This window comes from Nicrophorus vespilloides, unplaced genomic scaffold, assembly GCF_001412225.1.
Source record: "Nicrophorus vespilloides isolate i.1.1-1 unplaced genomic scaffold, Nicve_v1.0, whole genome shotgun sequence".
Classification (NCBI taxonomy): Eukaryota; Metazoa; Arthropoda; class Insecta; order Coleoptera; family Silphidae; genus Nicrophorus; species Nicrophorus vespilloides.
The window spans coordinates 736,216-759,205 of NW_017100080.1; the positions used below are offsets into that span (position 1 = coordinate 736,216).

The window sequence follows — 22,990 nt, forward strand, 5'->3', positions numbered from 1 at the left end:
CTGAAGTACGGGTTTTGTTAGTAGGTGTTTGTCCCCTACGACCTTCCGCTTTGAGGAAGGATGCCCTCACCATCGACGAACAAAAGAAAGATCGGCTCTTACCGTGCAGATGTATATTGACCCTGGCTAATCTATCGAGCCTTTGTTGCAGCAATTTAGCCTGCTTTTTGGTGGGCTTTTGGCCCGGAGGCGGCAGCGCCGTCGTTAGGGCCGGGATCGGCGGAACGTTTGCCACTTCCATCTCGCATTCGCTCGGAACGGTTGGTAACTCTATAGAATTGGTAATGTAAATAAAAAAAATAAAACAAAAGACAAAAAAAGAGCAAAACAGAATGTTAAAAAACAGTCAAAATAAAAATACTGAAGAGAAGAAATTTCAACCCTGCTAAAATCACCGTGCTGTTTATTCGAATGGCCTCAAGATAAGAAACGAAGGAACAGTTGTGTATTAACCTCTGTTTGTCGGAGGTGGAGAAAAAGAGGTAACTCTGCTTGATGATTATTATTTGGGTCATCAGTAATTTATATATTAAACGTAATTATTGTTCATATAGCAAGTTAACTTCTTAATACGTCATATCCTCACTTGCATTTAGTGTATACTTATGCATACATTTCCGTGCAAAATATACGACGCTTTATAAAAATGTTTGTTCTCATCATCAATTTTTTTCAAATCTTTTATTAACATTTTTTTTTTAATATTTTCGATTAACTTCCCCATTTATCCATTAAATGTGTAAATCTAGTGAACTCAATTAGTTTTGGATTTTATTTCAATATATTAATTCTACAATTATTAACTTATTAATAATTTTGATAATAATTTAGATCAGTCTTTTTATCAAAAAAATATTATTGCTTGATGAATTTGAAATTACTTTTTCCATAAATTAAATTTTTCTAATGAAAATGAAATAGATTTAAACTATAAAAATTAAGTAACTCATAAAATGTGAAAATTTCAAAGAAAATGTTTTTAGTTGATATAATTATCATGAATATCATATTACATAAAATATAATTAGAATTTAACGTGTGTAAGAAAACAAAATACAAACAATATAATTTGGTTGTATAATTTCTATTTTCATAAGGCACGAATATTTTTAAGTAGTGTTTATTATGTGCAATTACTTTAATTTATCATGATTAAGCACTTAAGTACTTAATTTTCATTCGTTGTAATTTATATATTAAATTTCATAATTTAAATTGGTTTATATTAAAGTAAATAAAGTATCTAAAACGTGATGAGCAGTTCAAATAATAATTCGCTAACATGAAATAGTTAAAGTGAATATTTTATATCAATGAAATAAAGAAGTTAAGATTTTTATAAATCAATATAGTAAATTGCATATTTTTGAAGACATTTCCCTATTAAACTATGGTCCATAAGATAACATTTATTTTTGTTATCAATTATTGTTGTAATTATATGAAACAATAGTGTTTTTAACATATTATAAACATGTTAAAAATGTTTATAAATCCTTATGTATCATAATTTATTCTTCAGTCTTCGGGAAATAAAAAGAAAACTATGCAAATAACATTTCTTCAACACAGTGAAATTTGATGAAAATGATTTAGTTTCATAAACAAAACGAATCTAAATTGAACGTTCGCTCGGCTTTTATGACAGGAAACGAAAATTACGTTATTACATTCAACGTTCACATCTAAATTGACATTAATTCGTGCGCTTTGTCTTTGGGAAAACTTCAACGGCGACGTTTCATTGCCGAACGGACTTTCACTTCTTTGACGTCTCGAGAGCGCAAACCATCTTTGGCTATTATAAATTAAGCTTGCCAAATTTTTCCAATTCTGCTGCCTGACGTCATTTTTTTTTTATTAAATTCACTTACGCAACGTTTCCAGTTTTGTAATAACTATATAAATTTAAAGTTATGAAACTCGATTTTCTGTTTTGGTTCGGGTTCAATAATTGTGTGTTGCATTAATGTACTGCTGAAAATTCGATAATGGCTTTGTTAATATGTATGTTAATCAGTGGCAGTTTGCCTAGCTGTAGCCTAGTATGCAATTGGGATTATTGTTTAATAATATTTGTTCTGAAATCCGTGTCAGTTAAATATTTTCAATTGAAATTGGTTATTATCCATTTATCCAGGATTGCAACAGTATAAACTAAATAATTTAAGTATATATTTGTAGATAAGAACGAAGAAAAGCATTGTATTACAAAATTTCAATCTGTAGAAATGAAAGAAGAAAATTCTATTATATATTTCCAATATATTTTGATTGTTCGGTTTCTGTTATTATTCCATTAATATAATTTGGTAATACCTTTGTAAAAATAACTATGAATCAGTTTCGGATCATCCTAAGTGCTGAGTTACAGCTATTCCTGTATAAAGAAAACTTCATGTTGTATTATCGCATTTCTTTTTTATAGATTTTATTTATGAACGAAGAGGAAAAAAACTATTTTTTTTTTCAATCGATATTGATTATTTTGTTCATTAATTATTATTAAATTTATTTATGCAATTTTTAATTTCACTTTGTAGATAAATCTATTATGCAGTGGTGATTCATCCATAAGGGCTCTTCTATTGTAAAATATTCTATTTATACCAGCGTTTCACGAACTTTTTGGTCCGCACATAAAAGTTTGAAAGGACCCCTGAAGAATGGGTATGTGTTGAAAAACATCCCGGATTGATCTGTCACCAATATTTCTACAACCCTCATTTTGAGAATCACTGATTTATACCATTCTTATTTTTTAATTTATCATTGTAGAAATGAAGGAAATGTTCCATGTTTTTCAATCTATTCTGATACCACTAGAAAATTATACGAGCCTTCACTGATATTAATTTATATTGCAAATACGCAAATCCAAATTAGTTAGTCTCAAAAAAAATGTGGAATTTCCATAAACGCCGTTCTGATGTAATGAACTTGATTGCTGTTTGCGTTTGTTGATTGTTGCATTACTTAATGTGTGTTCAGTTTAGTGAAGATCTGCGGTCTTGTTTGGATTTCGGTTAGTTTACTCGGATATCCATTTATTTTTTCTGTCGGTCTGCGACGTTTGAGGGACGAATTTGCATTGGCGTTGTTTGCGGAACGACTCCAATCCGGAATAACCAATTTCAGTTAGAATGTGGATACAGCAGGGTCGTAGCCCACGCAGTCAACTTATTAACTCGATTAAAATCTGAACCGCTGCCTTTCTTTCTTTCGCATATACAATAATAGTTCTTTATGCGAAATAAAAATGAATATATAATAATAAAAAAAAAGAAGCAAAAACTAGCAGCAGCAAGAATGAAAAAAGAGAACAACTAAAAGAACGGCAATTAATAAGAGACCATTTCGGGCTTGCCTGCAAGGACGACGGGTTAAACGTACTCTCCGAACATCCTGATTGAGTGCACGAAACGCGACGTTCAAAACGAATTATCCAATTCCGGCTGCAACCTCTTATCCAATTCAGCCGCAGCCACAATTTATCTGTTAAGGCTTATTGCGTTGATGTGGAAGAAGGTAACAAACGGCGGAGGAGCAACGAAGCCCGCTGACACAGAAATTCATACAATTATGTAATTTCATTCACGCTGTAGAAACACGGTCGGAATTTTAATTTCTAACTTTACGATCTGCGCCTTCTCGAACCCGCACAGCCTACAAATACTTCGGCTCCGATGGTTCCACTCAAGAATAGGAAAGCGAATACGAGAAAAATTTAATAAAATTCCCTTTTGTCACACAAAATCTGCGTCTTGAAGAATATTAATACGTATAACACCTTCCTATTCTCTTGAATATTGTGTAATTTTTAAATTTGAGTATAAAAGTTTTGCTTGATTTTTTCATAGATTTACTGCTGTCGATTTATATATTACTTATGAAACTAACTATAGATGAATTTAACAACATATTAACATATTCATTATATAACTTATAATATATTGAGTTGACAAGATTTTATAAACCAGTATTACGAATATAATAAAAGAGTTTAGATTGAACACGAAGGTTGAATTAATGGATTAAGCATTAATTAAATATTTTACGAGAAATTATCATATTGTTTCTAAGAATGATTCATGCTCTAAATAAAATAAATATTTTATTCAGGAAAAAAACATATGAAATGATGTTTTTTCTTTTCCAATATTTTGTATTTCTAATTATGTATAATTGAAAAAATAATCTATTTTTATTTATAGAGAAAATCAATTATTGTCTGAAGCATTTGTTAACGCTATTACACTAGTATTTGCAATGACTTTCTACATAAATTAGAAAATAAATAATGCCTAAGAATGATTGATTAAATTAAGGAAATAATAATTAAATCCAGTACAAATCTATTGACTGTATATCATCAAAATTATTGTCATAAACTATACATTTAAGTATTCAGATATTACGTAACTTTGAGGTAATACACAATTATTTTTAACTGCATTTAACTTTTTAATCGTAGTTGTAATTACTTGATTTTTGCCTTGTACAAATATTATGACAATTGTGGCTTTTATACACTGATTGCAAACAAGTATTTGATTATTAAATTGCTACATGAAAATGTTTTTAGTATTATTTGTTATCAGTTATTTTTAAGCGACAGAACGAATTATAAATATAATTTACCCACTTAATTGCTTATAAAAATATATTTCATTTACTAAAGAATTATTTCTTTATGAAGTAAAGACGAAGATTCGCAAAGTTCTTTTCTTCATTTTTGTAATATTATGTACATGTATGATACAAATAATGCTGTTAATAGTATTTAACAGTTTCATCACAAAAACTTGTAAACTCTTAAATAATGTATGTATTATATTATACAACTTACAATACATTCAGACTAATCAAGGAATATAAAAATAAACAGTGCTAATTTAGCTTGTTTCGAACGTTACAAACCGGACTGATCGAAACCAAAATATGCGGGGTATTGCTGTAACATATTCGTACAAAACAGAATAACCTTTAGAAAAGATCATTTTTTTGTGTCACATACATCAAGAAATAAAGCAGTAAGTAGCATAAGGTTGATATGTATACATAACATAGAACAAAACGTATTTTTCAAGTATTGCGAAAACAATCGTCTTAATTCTGAAGAGAATGTTCGTTCGTATATTCTTGGAACGATTTCGCTCTCGAGCACTCGGATAATACTTATTCTGTAAGACGCCAATTGTAAGCCAAGACACATTGTCGCAATAAAGTTGCGTTGCGTAAATGGGAAGAAGGATTTCCGAGGCGCAGATCCTAGTCGGACACTCAGCATGATTGGAAGCGTCTGTTTCGAGTTTAACGAAAGCGTGTCCATCGGATGAGAACGATACAACTACGGAACAAACAACAACAAGAAAAAAAAAACAATACGAAGAGGAATTGGAATAATCGAAAGTCGGAAACAAACTGTGAGTATTTAAAGTGCGTTCGAATTAAAGTGAATCGAAACTTTCTCGGCGATTTACCGTCTCCTCAAATCCCATCGCCACCATTGTTCCAGGATTACTTCAATGGCGCTGTTGCCGTTCGCAATTAAACAAATAATTAGAGACCAATTATAAAGCGATTCGCGAAACACGTGGGATCGCGGCCTTCCTCCTCCACTCTTTTCCAGCATTCGCAATTGTTCCGAAGGAGTTTTGGATGAGGAATAATCAAAAGGTTGGCTGTGGATAGAGGTGATTGATGTGCAAGATGATGGAGAAGAGAAGTGAAAGTATCAGCAAAACAATAGAATGCAAATTCCATTATGTTTGTCTACCTTAAATGCTGTGAAAGGGAAAGAGGTGAAACCGTTCCAACAAGAAAATGCTACTTCTTTTTTTTTGTTGATTGCATCTGAAAGACGATCTTAATGAATTGCATGCAAATCTACTATTTCTCAACGTTCCAGCAACGAATACGAATCGCTGCAATTATTTCTTTCTTTTCCTCTCCTTTTTCCTCATCCCTGCTGAAGCAGAAGAAGCAATGGTCGAAATGGATTAACATTAATGCTCGTTCGTGTTGGCGCCCGTGAATAAATTAAATAAAAATTTTAGATTTACATAACGTCCGTTATGCAATTTTTCTTTGCACCGTCGACATTTTTTTTTAACTCTTTGGCAACTTTTGTGCCAATTTTATAATTTATTATCACTGTTAATTTGGCAAATTTTAGATGAAGACGTTTACTTTAAATAACTAATGTTTAATTGCTAAATACAGAGAATATCTGAATTAAATATCAATGTTGTTTGTCCAACTTTCCTATGTAATATTATTTCTATTATGATTACGGCCACATTTCTGTTACCAGATGGTGCTATGTAATTTCATTTGTTAAGAGTTTTCTATACTCATTATTGACTACGAGGTCATTAAGCTAATCATCTCCTACACTTCCATTTGATCGCAAAGTTTACCACTCCTCCATTTCAAGTACAAATTGTTTTATTATAAGCTGTGAAACTTTAATTATAAAATAAATACTCATAAAATACACAACTTGAGACCAGAAGGAATTAATTTATTATATAGAACTTTCAGATTTTCAAAGTAATTAGTTACAATACTAAAAATGATATATTTATTTCAAAATATACATAAATTGGAAAGTTTCTATAGCAAACCAAAAGATGGCATTTCAGACCTATACCGCTTGATTATTAGTCACGAATTGTCATTAAATCATTGATTTTTGCATCTGGAAGAATAGTTGAGTTATTTCCAATAGCAATTTTTGATATATTTTATTGAAGTTGATATTGAGAAATAAAAATGATTTTCATATAAAAATGAAGTTACCTTTTTAGATATAAAACTTTCTGCATATATTTCTAAATATAGTTTTATAGTCATTCTGCTTAAATTATTTCATTACACAAGATTACAAAATACATACTTTACAAAGCAGAAATTGTTTTTAAAATCATTATTTTTAAATAACATTATTAAATTATTAAAAAAATAGTCTCTTTTCAAATTAAAATATCTTTTTTTATACTTATTATATTATGCAATACACATTATTATTAGTTGTTTTAAAAATACAATAAGGTTATGTATGACATTATAATGACAGTAACTACAAATTATGACATAATTTTATTTATGTCATATGGCATTCATGGACAATCCCTACCAAATTTAGATAAACATGATTTTTAATTTAATATAGTAATTATTAAAGCTTTAATTACTAAAGTATATATTAATTATGATTAATTAAAGAATATCAATTATTATTTTCTTTTTACTAGTATTTATTTCAATACAAGTATAAGTTATCATGTAGTTTATCTAAACTACAAATAAATGTCACCGTGCGTCACATAAAGAAACTTCCATATATCTAGAGATTCACACGAAATCCCCCACAGACTTAAAACTTAGATTTTTCCTACGTATTGTTAAACTATCCAACCAACGGTTAGTGCCCCTCTGGGAAATTTAAAGGCTGCAACAACTTGCATGCATGCATTTAATAATGCCCGAGAGTTTATATATAATTTTTTTTGTATCAAGTTTCCAACGTCGTAACTATCTCCATTATTCTATTTTCGCTTTGATATTTAACTTTGCGAGAAGCTTTCGCCATGAATATGCATGCGCCCTAATTCGGGATAGCGCTCGAACGGCATACGCAGAAGATTAGAACCGCCCACGCACGATTCCAAAACCGAAAAAAAAAGAACAGCTTTAACCGGTAACCAAATCACTATAATTCACTGTCGCAGCAATAGGAATCGGAAGCAGCTGGGGGAACGCATTTCCTCCGAAGCAAATGCAAATAAACAAACAGAGACTTATCACCACTTATCACGGCAATTTTCAGTGAAAAAAAACGTAATATAAAAGCAAACAAACTGTATTTATCATTGGTTACTCACTCGGCTACGATATGAAGTAAGTACGGTTTTTTTATTCTTTATTTTCATGCAACCACCGTTTAGTTCCAGGCATCAAATAAATGACTTCAACACTTCGTGACGTTAATCACTTAATCCAATCCAATTACGAGCGGAAAAGCTACGCGGGATTAAGTACAAACAGCCGCGTCTTTTTGTTTGTTTGTTTGCATTTCTATCGCTTCGAGAATGCACTTCAATCTTTGATTATATAATGGATGGAGAAACAAAATCGAACGCGTACTTGGGCACTTCTCGGAATAGAAACTTGTGGACCGAACAGGCGTTTATCGATGGATTAAAGTTGCGGGCCCAGCGTGTGGCTTTTCAGGTACATCTGAAAGTCGAATGTTATGTAATGGCATTCGATCTTGACTGTTGGAAATACATTTGGTTTCCAGAAACCCGGCGGAAGTTTGATAATGCACAGTCTAATCGGGAGTTCGCGAAATTACAGTCCCTCTCGGAAATTGCCTCAGTGTCTTTTCCAATGAACTCATTCATTCTCATTATTTTAATGAACATTTTGAATGTAATTTTCATTTTCATCAAGATATGCTTTAAAACAATGTTGGTATAAGTTTGAAATATTTGTGTTATTATCATCAAATGGAATTTCTGACACAGATTATTCAGCGCTTGCTACAATCACGTATGCTTTACAGAAAAAGCTTTCATTAACTGCAACCAACCGCACAATACTAATTGTTATCAAACGCGTGCATACTCACTGTACAATATGATTAACATTATGAACTTTATTGTGTACAAACATTTTGTTATTAAATTTATAGAATTATTAAAGTATTTGAAGAAATTATTTTATTGGATAATAAATGAAATGAAATTATAATTTTTATTTTCTGTGAAATAAAAAATATTTTTCATTGATTCTTTCATTTCTCTTGTAGAAACAATTATTAATATAAATAATCTAAAAAGAATCAGTAATAAATTTATTAAATAAGAAAATAATTCATAAAAAAAAAATTGTGTGAAAACTTCTAAAATTTTGTCCTAATAATTAAATTAAACTTTTATAATATTGGGTGCATAATTAAATTTCATGTATTTTAATAAAAATTAATTATTGGATACCAAATATTAGAAATAAACTAATTATTTGGTGACGCCATCTCGTGGCATGAGAACAAACTAAACATATGAATATCATGTTTTTGTTTATCGTTTCATTTATCTTCAAGGTCACTTGCACCTTTCCTTCAGGTAAAACCACCAAAATACGAAAAATAAACTTCGTGTCGCATGGTTAACCACCTTTTCCTTCTGCTACGCAACTTACCACGATGTTATAACGGGGCCACGCAATGAATTTATAGTTTGAACAGAAAGCACAAAGGAAATTTTGTTTTATCATTATTGTTGGTAATTTGAACGAATGAAGATTATACACATTGTGGTGTTCCATAATGTAGACAAAGATAACGTAAATAAAATAGAAAATGTGAATAAAATAAACTTTGGACTCGGTTGATTTTGAACATCCGCATGAAATACTGACATAAATTGCGAAGCGCGAATAATTGCAATTAACGTGCAAGAAAGTGAAAATTGCTGGCTGTGAAATGAAATTCTATTTGTACGTCGGAACATGATAATAATTACGGCAGATGTTCCAGCAAACGAATCTGTTTGGAAAAAAAGAACGGAATTACAAATCCTCAATTGTATTGTGCAAATGAAACCGTATTAATTTAGTTTTATAGAGAAATTAATAATAATTATGTAGCAATAAAATATCTATTCGATTAAAACTTAACTAACCGTTTCAATTTGATTTTGCAGAGAAGCAAGATTAATAACGTTATTTCTAAAAAATAGTTATTAATTTATTAAAATAGTATTTAATTTTTGTAGTGAAGATAATTTGCTCGAGTAATAATTTTTAAGACCACATGAAATCACCGAATAAAAAATGACTGAAAGTTTTAATGGTTGAACATACATTAAAATGAAATCTAACAAATACAGACATTGATGTAATATAATCACTGCATTAGATTTAATTGATATTTTAATAACTGTTCTTTAACAAATTCAGAATTTATTTCGAAAAAAACGAAAATTTTGTGCCAAATATTAATCAATCAATAGTAATTTAGGTCTATAAAAAGATCAATTTAGTGATCACTTAATTGGTAAATTAATTGGGAAGCTTAGTTTGATTCACAATTATAAGTGTCTCCTGTTTGTACAAGAAATTGAGCTATTAATTGATAATATACTAAGTAGGAAATGTATATTTAAATGAACCTTAAATTGAAATAAATCTAGTATAGTTTAGTTAATTCCTTGTTAAACCGCATTTTATTAAGTATTACGAGATTGACGTTGTATCCAGTTGATACGTAGAACAGTTGACCACAGGATTATTTATACAAAGCTTGATCCCAGTGAATCATATCAATTGGTCAATTATAGTTACATTGCGTTACAACGTTTATATCATAATATTGCAGTATAGTAATAATGTATACTTGTTTTAATTAGAACAAAGCAGGGCCGGATTAAGGCAGGATTCAAGTGCAATAATCAAAGGGATCTTCGCCAGCTGGAAGCTCTCCAAAATAATTTAATTTCATAAATGTTTAATCAAAGAAAGTGCGTATTATACTACAGTAATTATGTATAATATGAATTGGAATTTAAAGCAAATTTCTGTTTGAAAAAAAAACTTAATCATTTTTGATTTTGTAGCTTAAAATGTATTTTTTGACATTTCATTCGCTTGTCTGATTAATTAATGATAAATAAGGTTAAAAAAGAATTAAATTCATTTTTTAATATGTTTTTGTCACTTTGTTGACAAAAAAAAATGGAACACGATTAACGATTAAATAGATTTGATGTCATGGTAATTGAAGTTGTCAAGAATTTACATTTAATTTAAGCTTTGAAGAAAGTAGTTTTACATAATAATAGCAGAAATGGATTTCATTTTTCTTGGAACAAAAGATTTTTGTATTGTAGTTTCACATGTACATTTGACATTTGATTTTCAAATTCATTGACATTTGTCAATTGTTAATCTTCATTTTGCACGGATTTTTTGTGAAAATTCATTATTTCTTAACCTACTAGTAACGGCAAGTAAAAATAAACTTAAAGGTTAGAATAGGGATAGATTGTATTTTAAAGGAAGTTTACTACATAACCTTAAAGTGAACATTGTGTATTTTAAATGTATGTGATTTGTATATAACTGAATGCTTTCTATGTAGAAATCTAAATTATTGCCAAAATTGTTCAATAATTATAGTTTTTAATATGTCTGTATACAAAATAGATTATTAAAAACTATAAAGTTTTGAAATAATTTGCTACGTCCACACTATACGAGATATGAGACATAAATGACATCAAACAGGGAGAGTTGTGAGAACATAAGATAACGTAGTAGTTTAACTGACAGACATGTAGCTATGTATAGTAAAAATGCAGTATTTATATAACTTTGTAAATTAGGTCTATGAAAATCCATTATTTCTTAACCTCCTAGTCTAATGCTTTACTCTTGTACAAAAAAATTGACAAAGAATTGAATGCGATTGTTCCCACGGCAGGTAAAAAAAACCTTAAGGGTTAGAATAGGGGGTAGAGTCAAGTTATTGTATTTTAAAGGAAGTCTACTCATAACCTTAAAGTTCTTTTGTGAACATTGTATATTGTCAATGTAAAGGATTTGTATATAACTGTACAAATCTAAATTATTGCCAAAATTGTCCAATAAGTATAGTTTTTAATATGTTTGTATATAAAATAGATTATTAAAAAGTATACAGTTTTAAAATGATTAGCTACGTCCACACTATAAGAGATACATAAATGTCATCAAACAGGGAGAGTTGTGAGAACATAACATAAAGTAATGTTTAACTGACATATGTTTCTTGCTATGTAGAATGGATGCAGAATTTATATAACTTTGCAAATAAGGTCTGATAAGCACCAAATAGGGGTTGAAGCATATTACAAAATGTAAATTCCTAGTCAGTTAAATAACAAAAACGACGGTTAGATTTTGGAAAATCCCTTAATTTAGTTTTCTATATAAATGATACCCCTATGTTATTTGTAAGGAACCGGGCACCCGGGTTATTCATGAAGCGTATAGAAATGTAAATAGATTTTCATAGAATAAGTATACAGTTGTCAACAAGAAAGAAAATCTGAATAAAGATTTGATGATTATTTATTCTACTAGCTGAGTTAAAGTATTTAACTATTGATCAAAGTATATCTAATAAAATGCACAGTTAGAGCCTTATATAGTTGTGTTTTATGACTAATTTGATGATTTTACAATATAGGCCAATCAGTTTAATGATACTCGTGAATTTGATCATAAATTTCCAATCTTATTAGATATTCCAAACAATTACATAATAGTATAGAAAAAAAAATGCTATCATAAAAACTTCCTAAAGTTTTTCAAAAATTAAGTAACCGAATATTGACTCAATTGACGTATATTTTAAATAACTGAGACATGGTTATATAACTTGGTTATATAGTTATTTAGGTTGACGTTATAATTGTAGGTTGGATGCTGCAGTAGACATATGTTTAGTTATGTCAATTTGACATTAAGTAATATTGTTGACTATTTTTTAAACAATATTTTTTTTAAATAATAAAAATGAAATGAAACTTTACATTTTCTGATAAACAATTCGTTTGAAGTTATATAAAGATTTTAATAGACGTACGCTTCGTTGAATTTTTAAATTTTGAGCATTCACACGATGTAATTAAAATGTTACGTTTATTGTATATGTTAAGGTGAAACCAATTTCACTGGGAAAATACTGGTATCATTATAGATCATTTTACATTGTTTATCAGTGATTGTTCAAGGCAAATTGTGAACGTTATGAAATTTATTAGAAGTAAAATCTAATAAAATATAAATACGATATATTGGTACAAAGTAACTGGCAAATTGTTGTATAAATAAAAATGATTTAAACGATTCATCTAACTTTCAAAGATTATTTTCATTGGATAATGTTTATAACAAACGTTAAATCTGTCATCATATCAAATAAATAATATAAAACTTATAGTAGACATTCAAAAGCTAGTTGTTTTTTGTTATTTTGAAAAGTTAGTTAAATAAAGATTTGACTTAAATTTTGAACTTTTATAAGACAAGTACTTAAATCTTCAGCATAATTTATGTGTAGAGCAGTGAACTTAATTTAGGTACTAGAGATCACTAATGGATTGTCGGAAATTCCTCCAGATGCATTTGCATAACTTCGTTGTAACTCAACTACAATTTAACCAATGATTCTAATTCCAATTAAAACATACAATTTATTATACGTTAAAACGTATATCATTCGCAGTGAATAGTTTTATAATTAATTTTTAATGCGTATGATGTATACATTTACGTTCATGGTGAATTATTGATTTTACTGTAGAACAATCAATTGTTCAAGGTAAAAATATGAATATTAATGTACACAACAATTAAGTTATTAAAAAGTAATTTATAATGAGTAAAATTAATTAGTAGTAAATCGACATGACGTAAAAGTAATATCCGAAGAATTGTATAATTGCATCCCAATAAGTAAACTGTTACTATATGTTGATGATAATAACTCTTTCTTCATTTATTGTCATGAAGAATTGTGAGACATTAACAAAAGTTTTAAAATGTGCTTTTTTGCTTATTGTATAATCAATTAATTTTTTAATTAAAAAGTAATTTTTGAAGAATAATACGTAATGATGAAATGTTTCTTGTATCGAAGCTATTAATATCAAATAATTAGTAAACTAATTCATGAAAAGATTAAACTATTTGTAAATGATAATTGTCTAGTAAGAAAGCTAATTGATTTTATAAGTAAAAATGATTTCTTAAAATTACGAAAGAATTTTTGTACATATACAAAATTATTATTACAGAAAACTTCAATCTTAAGAAAAGTGATGATATTATAAAATACTTATTGGACGATTGATTTCATGAGTAGAAAAATGAAATGTAAATATCCGGAGTTAAAACTATGAAGCTATGTAAAAATATAAATTGGTAAGTAAATCTTACAGAAATCTTTATGTCTGTAAAATTTTAAGAGTAGAAAATAATTTTGGAAATGTGTGGGTTCCAATGATGCAAATATTATTGCGTTATGAGAAATCTGTTGGTTAAATGATTCATACAGAAAACTTTTGTTAATAATATATAAAATAATACTACATTCATTAATTGAAGAAGTAAAAGTGATTTCTAAAAATGTTGGAAATATGTTTTTTTTTTAAATAGATACACTATTTTATTAGTAGATAAGTTCTTTCTGAAGACTTGAATTGAAGCAAGAATTTATGAATTGTTTTTTGTATAAATATTGATCTTAGTTAAAAATTAGAAGATAAATCTTTTCATATATTTACAATGATGTAAATATCTGGGAATGATGATAAAAACTATAACTATTTATTTATCAGTTGAAATGATTAAACTTTCATTGTATAACGATAAGTCTATTAGTTAAGTGAATCATATAGAAAATTATAGTTTGTTAATAGTTAAAAAAAATAACTCTGGATTGAGTTGTATGAAATTGTGACTTTCTCATTATACATTTGGTTAACTTTATAAGTAGAAAGTTAAATACATCATTTAAATACATCCTCGATCTGGATGAAAAAGTAACAGAATTATGTTTGCTAGTAACTTGTATGTAAGTTGATTTATATGAAATATTTTATGAACATACTTGATGTTGAGGAAAAAGCGGCAGAACTCCACATTCCACCGCGTTTTTTTGCGGTGATTGAGAGACGTAAGGAGGACCTCTGAAGTGTAGCAAAACCGTCGTAGTTGTCGTTATCATCAATTCGACGGTCGTCCTTTTTTGGGGATTTCCTAGGGCGGAAGCGGATAGTCGGCTCACAGTTCTCTATGATGGGGATGTGCAGAAGGGCGGCCGCCTTTGGTGCAATCACCGGAGGCGGCGTGCTTAGCGTCAGCTTACAGTTCTGTCCCTTCATCAAGAAATCCTTCCTCAAACTTTGCTGCTTTGAAGTCATCGGAGTCTTCAGGATGGTCTCCACCGGTTCCTTCTCCACTAGGAAGTTCCTATGTATATTGGATAGGGAAGGCGACCTGTTCATCCTTGATATATAATCGTTGCTGGACTTCTGGTGCAGAAGCTTCGTACCGATGGACCGAAGACTCGCCCTCACCGACTTGGACCTCTTCAGGCCTGCAACCGACTTGCGGCGCTCCGCGAAGAGCTCAGACATTCTGGGATGCTTCACTAGAGCCTCCGCAGTTTTTCCCATAATTTACAATTGCACATTTGTACTTGATGGCACTAAATATATTAAATACGAACACTCACATAATACACCTAACTAACGTTACGGAACAAAAACAAACACTAGCGAGCAGTAGTACGCTTTTGAAAGGCGCGCGCGAGAATGGAACGAACTGGCGACGACGCTCGTTGATAAAATGAATTCTTTCAACTAAAAACAGCTGTCTCTCATGGTATACTATTGGGAAGCAAATAGTTGTTTGATCGTGGTTGGCGTGGAGAGAAGGGGACCAGACTGGAGGAGCCCCACACAGTCACGCTGCTGTGCTTCTAAATGCCTCTGTTCTTAGGGATCAAATTTATATATACTAACCAACGTAACGTCTGCACAACCGACCAGCCACCACCATAAAACAACCCTCGTCCGAGCCATTCGCTTTTACCCGCCAAAACCCGACGATTACGGAACCTACCTGGAATCGCACCTCGACCTACCCACAATTGCACAATTATTTGTTGCATTCCGTACATTTATAAATAACGCTTGTATCTTTCGATCTCCATTTATATCATAAAATTTTCTCGCATTACCTCAACTCATGCAATATAAACAGATACATTACCAGCAATTAAATCAAGTTTGCAATCATATTTAAAATTGATTCACATAGTACATTCGTTTCCTTTTTTTTGAATATGCATTTTAACATTTATTATTCTTACATTTTTATATAAACTTATTAAAATAGACTATAGCGACATTAAATTGTTTTGGGCAAAAACTACAAATTCAATTAACTATAATTTTTCAAAATAAAAATATATAAATATCCATATATAGTAAAAACTATCTAATAATTAACCTGAAATTACTACTAAATAGATTAATGAAAATATAGATAATTACCAATTTGTAAATAAAGTAGAAGTATAATTAAATTCTATTACATTCATTTTGTTTTACAATAAATTTTGCAATAATATTTAAAATAAATACATATAATAATGTGTCTTTTAAATTTTTTTTTTAAATAATTTATAAAAATCATTATAACAAAAAAATGTCAAAATTTACTAGTTTTCACCTATTTTGTAGATATAAAGACAGAGGGATACTTTATATTAATAACATTACTATTAGTATTAATTAAACTACAAAAAATATAATGGTGATTAATAATTAATTTATTGTGTTTTTCTATTATGAAATCAATAAATTTAATTCATTTTCCGTTCGTATGATGTAAATGCAAATAATGGTGAACTTAATTATTCTGTGTTGCTCAGTGAATTATCGGAAATATTTTAATATTTTCCATAATTCTGTTGATAATAACATTGTTCAAATTCACGTAATACCTCAATTCATATAGTAAAGATTTTAAAAAGTAAACTTCTTTTAAGTTATAATTGATACTGAATGTTACATTTTTTTTCAATTCATGTAATTGAATCAATTTACAAATATTGATTAGTATAAGTAATTTATGTAAATAATTAAAATATAAGAATATTTATATAATCAGTTATTGCAATATTTAAGTTTCTAATTAATGATAATTATTGTTCTTCAAGAACATCGATATTTCTAAAACATTCCACAATAAATAACGTACTTTCAGTATACATTATAATCATGATGAATCAATCATTGTAATTGTTTCAAAATTGCTAGAATTTAATGACACGTAACAACCCGCACAACTATTTAATTAATTACATCATATTACATTAAAAATATTGTATTCAATTTAACAAGATTCATAATAATCGCATGATATATATTTATTTATAAAACGTTTATCAGTATTTACGATTTCTTTATCAACCTTTCAATTTGTTTAAGTTCAGTTTGAAATCTATTTTTTTTTATTCCAAAAAAGTAAATATATATATATCATATCAATATTTGGCAATTCGTTTTATAAGATAAAAATGAGAATGTATCAACAATACAAAATATTGAGATATAAGTCATGATACGATATCATTCATAATATTAAACGTTTTGGTATTATTGTCTTGTTATATTACTTCAGGTTTGTCAATCTGACACAAAGTCATCATGTTCATAATGCGCGGAAGATGACTGAAATTTAAACGACTGTCCATCTTAACTTGTATACTAGAAACTCATGATGATAAAAGTACAATGGAACTTCGCTTAACGAGCACCTCGCATAACGAGAATTTCGCTTAAAGAGCAAAATTAATTGTAAGAAAAATAACTCGCTTAACGAGCGACGTTTCGCATAACGAGTGACTATGAGAAGAAAAGTTCCGGATTGCGCGCTTGCTACATCATTTTTAAAACTTATGTACACATATCATGTGTATTTTTGAATATGTTTCACTATACGAGTAAAAATCCGGAAATTTTGGAACGGATTAAACTCGTTAAGCGAGGTTCCACTGTATATTTATTTTTTTTTAGAAATTTATACAACTTCTTTGAATTTGTTTGTAGTTTAGGAAACTAACACATTGCGCATCACGAATGAACTGGAAAGGGACACCTATATTTTTTACCTGAGACAAATATTATATTACTTTCCTGATTTACGAGAATAATATGGCTTGATGCTGTTGTAAAGAAAATTGTAAAAAATAAATAAATATTTTGTTTTATTATGCATAAATGTGCAGAATTTAGGAACAATTTCAAATTTCGTTTAACCCAAACTTTATGATGGTCATCCTTTCCATCTTACTTAACTTTCTAAAATAATAATAATAATTTATATATTTCAATGGAAAATTGAAACTTAAAAATTGTAAAATTTGAACGACAAATATTTAAATTATGAAATGTATTCAATCCTAAGGAACATCATTTTGGTACATCTTCAAAAAAAAATAGAAACAGTAGAAGAAGATAACAAAAGATAAAGAAGTATCAAGATATGCTTGAATGTTGGACTATAAATCTTGTTGACACAGCTTAAAGCGACTACTCAGACGTTTAAACGTAATGGACTAACATTTAACACCCGAATTGTCCATTAATGTTAAGAACTTAATTGAAATATCTATCAGTTACTTTAATATTTTTGTAAAGTAATTAATTAATTTAAAGGTATTTAATGAATAAAAAACGTGGCTATGTGACTTTTCGCCCTAAGTTATTAAATATATTAGTATATTCATTCGAAAATATTTTGCTATAAATATTATTATTAAATTAAATGTAAAAGTATTTTCGCAAATATTTTTTTACAAAATCTTAAAAGTTTTGTAAATTTCTTTACTGTATTTATTACTTAAACTAGAAATTTTTAATTAAATATTTCCATATATTTATAATAAATATAATATTTATCTGTGATATTTCATTCAATTTTTTTAGATACAATAAATATAATAGAGATAATTAAGTGTTAACAACTCTAATTATATTGTTTGTTATTCATTTTGGACGTGTTAAGTGTTACATTTAAAAAATTAAACAAATATACTAAGAAATTTTGTCGGTATTTTCAATTAATTTTATAAAAAGTAATATTTGTATTTCAATTTGGTCCAATTTTTATTTTTATTACATTCATAATAAACAACCTGAGATCAATTTGTAATTGCGATTTTGTTAAGTGGATCATAGATATTATTGTTCCATTTTCGTTAAGCGATAATATTTGTTGATATTTTAAAATCATCGATAACAAATAATAATCTTATCTGCTTTTGAAACGAAGGATTACATATTTTCGCAAATTGATAAAAAAAAATATGTAATTTCAAAATATTTTACAATAAAGGATAAAACACGTTTTTCCATAGGTATAGGTCCAATATAGAAGGGTCATAAAACGAAAATCTTAGGATTGCTTTCATTTCTCTAAAAATCACGTTTTTGTGAAATGTGCTGTGTCGACAATTACTTCTTTTTCAAGAAAAAAAAAGGTTCCTATATGCTTTACTGTAAATCTTAATAAAATGACACTGGTTATAACGACATATGGCACGTCAGTTAACACGTCCAAATGGCACCAGAACAGACAATTTATTAATCTGATATTAGGGTTTATACAAAAACCGATGTTAAAAACCTCAACTTTTCTACAAAACCGGTTTTCGAATTTTCACATGAATATAAAGAGAAAGGATTTTTACAACTTATTTTATATTTATACAATACAATATACAATATTAAAATATATCAAATTAAAATCTCCAACAAAAATACAAAACAAAAAATTCTATAATATTTCATAAAACTATAACACAATAAAATTTATTCTTTAGAAAACTATATAAAGAATCTATTTTACGTTCTTGTGTTTGTCACCTATAATATTAAAAACTTTTTTAGGACTTCAGGTTCTTGAAGATATCTTATGAATGGATTTATCAGGTCATAATCTATAAATAATTAATTAATAATTTTGTTGAAAAAACCGGCTTCCGAATTGTATAAATTTCTTTAAAACTGGATTTTTAAAAACCAACAAACCCTCTCTGATATATCACTTTTTTACCTGATTTTGTGCGGTTTTTTTTATGCGGTAAATAAAATCTAAGCAATTCCAATGACAGCATTGTAATGTTTTCAATCAGTGTGCATATGTATAGCTTGCTCAAACGATTCTGTTAGTCGAATTTGAACCAATTCATCACAAGAAGATGCGCGTTTTGGATTAACACAAGCAGCAGTGAATATGTACGTGCATTTTGAAAATTTTCCCATATGTACAATGAGAAATTAAATGTTTGTAAAATGTTTCCATGTGTAATTTAATTATTTATTTTGTTTTGATGCAATTTCTCATATATTTCGTAAATCTTTGACGTATTTTCTAAGATGGAAACATTTTAAAAACGCATTTTCTGAGTACAATTTTTTATGCGGTCTGGTAAATAGAGACCGCACAAAAACAGGTTTTACCGTAAATAATGAAGGACTTTAAGTTAAGATATAACAATATTACCTATAAACAAATATTTAAATTATGTTTGACCATAAACTATAACAATAATAACGTTTTTGTAAAATGTGCTGTAATTTGATTTTACAGTCAATAAATACAATTCGGTTCGAATAGCCTTTATGAAAGAATTCTAACAAATTTATTCTATATTTATTTATAATGTTCAATAAATCTAAGGTTTATTTACTTTATAATTTAATATTCACAAATCCATTCATAAATTTAATAAATGTTTACAATTATATTTGCTCTGGGGAAAAATGGTAATTAAACATGAGGTTTATTCTACGAAAATAAATGAAGTCGTATTTATAATTATCATGATGATTAATTACCACAATAATAACATTACTTACGTCCCCAAAGTAATAATTTATTGAAGATCTTCATGATGGACAGTTAATTAAGTAAGATAAATCTTTAAAAAATATCAATTCAAGCAACAAAAAACACAAAACTAAGAAGAAATTAAATTTATGTAATTAAAAAAAAATAGTTTACAATTAAAATAATTACTTTGGTAATGAATAAAAATGTCTAAATGGATCATAACTGTTTGTAACGGAAGTATATATTATTCTTTTGTTAACGTACTTTAATAATGAACCGCCCAAGAAATTTGGCGCATTATAAGAACAAGAACTACTATTCTTATAAAGTAAAGAATTATGATACAGTTTGCAAGAGTCTCGCATAAAACGTGCAAACGTGCAAACCCCTGGCTTCGGGTAATTAGCAATTTGCTTCGTGGTTCTCTCCGGAGGCATAAGATAAATTCAAATATGACTACACTTACGTGTACGTTAACCTACACATATAGATGATGTATATACATATACACGCATATCAATTTTACATTATGACATTAAATGTAATCTCAATAACCCGAAGCGGCAATAAATTATAATTAAATGTCCAGAGTTAGGCAACCGAATTGACACATGCTAATCGAGAATTATTCAAATCTGTGTTTTCTCGCACGGCTACACGAACTAGGTTGAAACATGCATATGCAGAAGTGAATTAAAGCTACGTGGATAGTCTGGGTACAATAATTGAATCAAAATCTAAAAGTTACTATTGTCAAGGGTTACTTTCCAAATATTTTTACTTTTTAAATTTTGGTAACCATACTCATATATTTTCTTAGATACAACGTATGCAAGTTTGAACTAACAGATTTAAAAAATAATCATAAAGTACTTTGTGCAAGTATTAAACACATTAAATTTATATAATATATTTTATAACTTTTTCGATTGTTAACTCCACATTTAATTGTTTAATGACAATTGTATGAAATTGATAATCATAAAAACTAATTATTTCTCAAAGCCTATAACTTCTAATAGAGTTATTGATATATTACAGCACATTTAGCATGGTCTACAATATCTACAAGAGATAAAAAAAATGGTACTTGACAAGTATTTTATAGTGTGTATTGTGTAATTCAGTGATTCTCAAAATTTTTGATCCGCGACACCCTTTTGAACATAAAAAGTTTCTGCCCTTGAAGAATAAGTATGTGTAAAAAAAACAATCAGGATTGATCTGTCATTAATTTTTTTGCGACCCCCCTATATTTGAGAATCACATTTTTTTTATAATTATAAATGATAGCATTTTTAAATTTTAGTTCAAAAACTCAGAATTTATTGCTACATTTATATATTATAAAATACTATGTCACTGGATTTTGTTGTGTAAAATAGTTACTTGGCATGTAGCAAGTAGACGGTATAGATATAAACGTCTCAACCGGTTCTACTTTTGACTTTTAATCAATGCTTATAGTTAATTCCATTTTAGTATTAAGATCAATAGAAAATTTTGATATATTTAAAAAAAAATAAAAATTCTCAAAACAGAAAAACGCAATATTTGTAAAGTTACTTATTAAATACAGTAAGTCTCCGCTTAACGCAGTGGATACGTTCCAATAAGTTTCAGCGCTAAATAAAACTGCGTTAAACGAGGTAAGCGTTCCATGTAAAAATAAAGTGTCACGAAATTACATAGGAGTATCAAAACAACAAAATCGTATGCGATTTTGATGTTTCCAATTCTATTGCATAATACTGAAAGAGCGTTAACCGGAGTAGAGTTAATTGGGGTCTTACTGTATTGTATTTCATTTTATCGTCTACTTTCTTATTGAATCATCCCTTATTAGAATTAATAAATTTAATTGTACAAGCGTTAATCTAAATCAACGTTTCTCAACCACTTAGTCGCGTATTTATTTATACTCGCTTTAACATAAGCTGATAGCTTTCATTTCGTAACACGATTCAATTTTATTCAATTTGTGTTTTAATCTATTTGTTTCTAAAAAAGCTAAATAAAACTGTTCAGAATATAACATTTTTAATTTATCAAACGACAATATTTATACACATTGTTATATCAAAACATTTATTCAGTATTATTGTCTAACATATTGAAACTAAGATGAAAACTTGATTTAACTTTGTTAAAACTATGACCGTTTAGCATTGGGATGACCCCTGAACGGACCAACTCGTAGTTCGCGTAGTTGACCCAATTCAATTCTCAACGTTTAATTTTAAATATTCCAAGCATAATTATTTAATTCCGTTAATCTTTTATGTTGACAACCATCTAAACACGTTACATAACGACGCAACCAAACAAACATTAAATTCAACAATTGTTAGCGTTGTTCTCACCCGTTGACAACCATATAAACACTAGTTTCACTAAAAAAGTATGATTATTTTAATTAAATAATTAATTTATATTTATATTATTAATAATAAATAAGTTTATAATTAATTCCTGAATAAAATTCAATTCTTCATTAAATTCAACTTAAAATGGTATAAAAAAAACT

The 22,990-nt window shown here is 28.4% G+C and overlaps 1 protein-coding gene across 5 annotated transcripts in view; it reads right to left on the bottom strand.

The window, feature by feature from the left end:
• The window catches only part of LOC108566897 (ankyrin repeat and fibronectin type-III domain-containing protein 1), a 48,013-nt gene that overhangs the window by 9,357 nt on the left and 15,666 nt on the right, over positions 1-22,990 (bottom strand). For 2 of the 5 annotated variants that reach the window (XM_017927011.1, XM_017927014.1), the window contains one exon: positions 103-270. The exons of 1 other annotated variant lie outside the window; for it this stretch is intronic. In XM_017927011.1, coding sequence (XP_017782500.1) covers positions 103-270 — 168 coding nt within the window. Of the gene's footprint in view, positions 1-102; positions 271-14,665; positions 15,547-22,990 lie in introns of those variants that run through there. 2 more of the 5 variants (XM_017927010.1, XM_017927012.1) reach the window with 2 other exon arrangements.